The sequence below is a fragment of the Rhincodon typus genome, unplaced genomic scaffold, assembly GCF_021869965.1.
Source record: "Rhincodon typus isolate 14 unplaced genomic scaffold, sRhiTyp1.1 hic_rhity00003179, whole genome shotgun sequence".
NCBI lineage: Eukaryota > Metazoa > Chordata > Chondrichthyes > Orectolobiformes > Rhincodontidae > Rhincodon > Rhincodon typus.
The window spans coordinates 13771-19117 of record NW_025968817.1 but is presented as its reverse complement, the minus strand read 5'-3'; the positions used below and the strand labels follow the sequence as shown (position 1 = coordinate 19117).

Sequence of the window (5347 nt, the reverse complement as noted above, 5' to 3'; positions counted from 1 at the left end):
CAATCCCGGTCTCCCTGCTACAGGAAGGATGTTGTGAGACTTGAAAGGGTTCAGAAAAGATTTACAAGGATGTTGGAGGGTTTGAGCTACAGGGAGAGGCTGGGGCTATTCTCCCCGGAGTGTCAGAGGCTGAGGGGGTGACCTTATAGGGGTTTATAAAATCATGAGGGGCATGGATAGGGTGAATAGACAAGGTCTTCCCCCCCCCAGGGGATAAGGGGAGTCCCAACTATAGGGGCATAGGTTTAAGGTGGGAGGGGGAAAGATTTAAAAGGGACCTGAGGGGTAACATTTTCACACAGAGGGTGGTGCGTGTATGGAACGAGCTGCCAGAGGATGTGGATGGGGACTGGTACAGTTACAGCATTTAAAAGGCATCTGGATGGGGACACGGATAGGAACGGGTTTAGAGGGATAGGGGACTAATGCTGGCAAATGGGACCAGATTAATTTAGGATATCTGGACCGGCACGGACGGGTTGGGCCGAAGGGTCTGTTTCCGCGCCTTACATCTCTATGACTCACTAATATGTGAATAAGTACACGGCTGGGAAAGGTTTAGAGGGATATGGGCCAAATGCTGGCAAATGGCGCTGGTACAGTTGTATGGCATGGAGGGGATGGGCCGAAGGGTCTGTTCCAGCACTGTGTGACTGAGTTCCACCCGATTTATTTTTAATCTTCCGGCTGCCTGTTCTTTCCATCACCTCCCCCCAGGGCACGCAAATCCCGGGATTCCTACAAAAACCCGTCCCAGATGCCGAAGGAGCCAGACATCAGGGACATGAAGATCTACATCGACAAGAAATACGAGACGGTCATTCTGCCCGTGTTTGGCATTGCCACGCCTTTCCACATCGCCACCATCAAGGTACGCCCACTCTTGTGTCTCCCAGCCTGGCCCCTCGGTCGGCGTGTTATCGCTGTGGGCCCTGGGGGGGGTGGTGGTCAGTCAGGCCTTGGTCTCAGCAGATTGCTCCCCCCCGCCCCACCAACTCCCCTGGCCAGTCTGACCCCGCTCTGTGTCCAGTTATAGCCTGCCTGACCCACCGTGGGATTGTTGGGAGATCCGGGGTGGGGGCTGGGGTTTGGTGATGGTTTTGGGGTGGAGGGGTGGGAGACAGCGTCCGTCGGGATGCGGTGCCTGGGCTGGTGGTCAGGGGGGGTGTCCCAGGAATGTCACAGTGTTTCCCAACTCTGCTGTCCATCCCGTCCCATCCTGTCCGCGCAGCGGTCGGGAGTGCCGCGCTGGGCCAGTCTCGGGGTCAGTGGCCCAGGTAGCTGTGGGTCAGCAGTGACGTCCAGGCCCCATCCTCATGTTTGGTGGGGTTTTTGTTTTGTTTTTGTGCAGCGATAGTGGGCCCGTGGCCTCCAGTGGGATCGTCATTCCGTTCCCAGGCACGTCAACTGGATTCGGGATTCCCTGGTGGGGTTTCAACCTGTGTGTCGTCCCCCCCATCCCCGAGCGACGGCCCGGGTCTCCCACTGTCCCACCCAGTGATGGGTCCCTTTATGTTCAATGGTGTTACCGTCACTGTATCTCTCCCCCCCCCCCCACTCCCCCGACAATCAACATCCTGGGGGTTACCATTGACCAGAAACTGAGCCGGACCCAGCCCCATGTAAACACAGGGGCTACAGGAGCAGGTCAGAGGCTGGGAATCCTGCAGCGAGTAACTCCCGTCCTGACTCTCCCCCCTGTCCCACCATCGACAAGGCAGGAGGGGAAGGGAATACTCCCCACTTGCCCCTGGATGGGGGGGCAGCACCGACAACACTCGAGAAGCTCGACACCATCCAGGGACAAAGCAGCTCCCCGCCCCCACCCCCACGCCCCTCCCACTCAATGGGCACCACATCCACAAACATCCCCCCCCACCCTCCCCCAACCACCGACGCTCAGCTGCAGCAGTGTGTACCATCTATGGAGCAGGGAGGGGAATGGGGAGGGGGGAGGGTGATATGGGGGAGGAGGGGTGAGGGGGACGGGGACGCGGTGGGGGATTGTGTTGAAGCTGCAGGCTTTCAGCCCCGGGCTCACACCCCGCTCCGTCGTTCTCTCTCTGCAGAACATCAGCACCTCGGTGGAGGGGGATTACACCTATCTCCGTATTAACTTCTACTGCCCAGGCAGTGCCCTGGGCCGTAATGAGGGGAATCTCTTCCCCAACCCCGAGGCCACCTTCGTCAAGGAGATGTGAGTAAGCGGGGTCGGGGGGTGGGGGGGCGGCTGGTGGGTGGGGGTGTATTAAGTACGCTCGCAAATGGCCAGGGGATGTTGTGTGGCCATTTTCAGGGAGCTATGGAGTTGAATCCAAAGATCGCTCAACATCAGTGCTGTTCTGAGTCCTGCCAGTAACTGTATGTGTATACATGGTGCCTGGTAGTTGCTGCTCAACCCCTTGAGGCTTCTCTGTTGATCTGTTTCGGGTTGGAATGGCGCGTTCTCTTTCGCCACCATCTATCTCATGCGCACAGACAGACGCACACGCACACACAGACCCGCGCGCACATGCAGACAGACACACGCACAAAGACAGCCAGACAGACACACGAACGCTCACAGGCAGGCAGGCGCACGCAGACAGAGGTGTGCGCAGGTTCTGAGGCTCCTTCTGTCAGATGCGCAATCACTCGCTTGCTCGCTCATTCTCTCAGTCGCCTGCACGGGCGAAAAGCCAGGAAAGCTGGGCTTGGGGACAGTTGGCTCAGTCACGGGAATAGCGGTGCTCCCGCTCCGATCGGCTCCGATACCGCGGAGCAGGGAGACACCAGTCCGCAGTCTCTCTCTCCGGGCCCCTGGTGCGCTGTGAAGTTGCGGGGCTCCCAGGGTCTCGGCTAACCGTCTGTCCCACCTCCCTCTCCCCTCTCCCCTCCCACCGAACTCCGCACGCAGAACGTACCGAGCCTCCAACCTGAAGACACCGGGAGAGCAGCTGGTCCCAGCTACCAACCTGCAGAATGCATTCCGTATCATCAAGGAGGTTCAGAAACGCTACAAAACCCGGGAAGCAGAGGAGAAGGAGAAGGAGGTGAGAGCGGGGGACAGAGGCATTGTGCGGGGGTTGGGGGGGGGGGTGGGGATCAGGGAGAGGGAGTGGGGGAAGCAACGGCCTAGTGGTATTATCGCTGGATTGTTAATCCAGAGGCCCCCAGGTAACGTTCTGGGGTTCGAATCCCATCTTGGCAGATGGTGGAATTTGAATCCAATAAAATATCTGGAATAAAGAGTCTAATGATGACCGTGAATCTATTGTCAATTGTTGGGAAACACCCACCTAGTTCACTCATGTCCTTTAGGGAAGGAAACTGCCATCCTTACTAGGCCTGGCCTACATGTGACTCCAGACCCACAACAATGGGGTTGACTCCTAACTGCCCTCTGGGCAATTAGGGATGAGCAATAAATGCTGCCTAGCCAATGATGCCCTCATCCCGTGAATGAACAGAGGCTCTGAACCCCTGGCTGGGATTTACTGTAAAACACACCGACCTGGTCTACTCAGCTTGCCCCATGTCAACAGTCACGCTGCAGTTACACTCAGCGGCCAGGGGTGGAGCATCTTCACCCAGGCATTTGCTCTCCAGCTCACAGAAGCCCAGTGGGTTCTTCCCAGACCACAGTACAGGCAACTGGCCAGGCTCAGTACACAGAACTCTGGGAGCGCCGCGCGGTCGGAGGGTCAGCGCCGAGGGAGCGCCGCGCGGTCGGAGGGTCAGCGTGGAGGGAGCGGGCACTGTGGGAGGGTCAGCGCTGAGGGAGCGCCGCGCTGTCGGAGGGTCCGCGCAGGGCACTGTCATGTGGAATTTCACATGCCCTATCTTGGTACATGAGGTGGGTTAGGATGTGTTAATGACAGTGTCTCTCTGTCTCCCCCGGCTCTCTCCCCGCTGTCCCTAGGGTATCGTTAAACAAGACTCCCTCATTATTAACCTGAACCGGAGCAATCCCAAACTGAAGGATCTCTACATCCGCCCCAACATTGCTCAGAAGAGGATGCAGGGTTCCCTGGAGGCTCATGTGAACGGTGAGTCTCACTGCAATTGGGAAGGAACGCGGCAACTGGGGAAGGCCATTCAGCACCCCCCCCCCGGCCCACCCTTTTACACGGGGGCAGGAGGCCATTCAGCCCCCTCCTCCTCCTCCAGCCTGTTACACAGGAGCAGGAGGCCATTCACCTCCCCATCTCGGTCTAACCTCTCTGCTTCCTCCCCAGGTTTCCGGTTCACGTCAGTTCGAGGGGATAAGGTTGACATCTTGTACAACAATATCAAACACTCCATCTTTCAGCCGTGCGATGGTGAAATGATCATTGTTCTACATTTCCATCTCAAGGTGGGTGTCCTGTGAGTGACCCATAGCTATGCACACGTGGTTCTGACTGAATGGGCCAGTATTTATCAGGCAGGTTCGTGATGCCAGAGATAACAGCTCGGAGCCGATCTCAGGCTGAGAGAATGTGTGTGTGTGAGAGAGTGTGTGTGTCTGTGTGGTGCCCTCCCTCCCTCTCTCTGTCACGCTCCCCTCCGTACCCTGACCTCTTGTTCCTCTCCCTTCCCAGAATGCCATCATGTTTGGGAAGAGGCGGCACACAGACGTCCAGTTTTACACAGAAGTGGGAGAGATCACCACAGACCTCGGGAAACACCAGCACATGCACGACAGGGACGATCTGTACGCAGAACAGGTAACAGTGTACATCTGGGCTGGTCTGTCTGTCTCTCTGTCCTACACCCCTCTCTCTGTCTCTGTCTCTCTGTCCTACACCCCTCTGTCTCACTGTCTCTGTCTATGTCTCTCTCTGTGCTACACCCCTCTCTCTCACTGTCTCTGTCTGTGTCTCTCTCTGTCCTACACCCCTCCCTGTCTCTGTCTCTGTCTGTCTGTCTGTTTCTCTGTCCTACACACCTCTCTGTCTCTCTCTATCTCTGTCTGTTTCTCTATCCTACACCCCTCTCTCTCTCTGTCTCAGTGTGTCTGTCTCTCTGTCCTACACCCCTCCCTCTCTGTCTCTGTCTGTTTCTCTATCCTACACCCCTCCCTCTCTGTCTCTGTCTCTCTCTCTCTCTTTCTCTCCGCCTCTCCCTCCTCCCTCTCGCTCCCTCTCCCCCAGGTCAGTCGGGGGGGCGGGGTGGTGGTGGGGTGGTTGGGGGCGGGGAGTGAGGAGGTACCCGGCCTGTATCCTCCGAGGGAGGGTCACTGGGAATGTTGCTCGGAGTGTCCCATGAAGGAGTGAAGTCACAGGGAGGTTCAATAGGGGAGGAATTATTAACGGGTTGAGGATCCCAAGGGGGTGCCGTGGATGAGGAGCTGAGGCCTGGCGATGATCAGCCCTGACCTTTATAG

General features: G+C 57.4%; 1 protein-coding gene across 1 annotated transcript in view; it reads left to right on the top strand.

The window, feature by feature from the left end:
• supt16h (SPT16 homolog, facilitates chromatin remodeling subunit) overlaps positions 1-5347 on the top strand; it is a 16185-nt gene that overhangs the window by 865 nt on the left and 9973 nt on the right. The window contains exons 2-7 of the mRNA XM_048593584.1: positions 718-871; positions 2070-2197; positions 2897-3032; positions 3902-4028; positions 4218-4336; positions 4563-4688. Of these exons, the coding sequence (XP_048449541.1) occupies positions 718-871; positions 2070-2197; positions 2897-3032; positions 3902-4028; positions 4218-4336; positions 4563-4688 (790 nt within the window). The remainder of the gene's footprint in view (positions 1-717; positions 872-2069; positions 2198-2896; positions 3033-3901; positions 4029-4217; positions 4337-4562; positions 4689-5347) is intronic.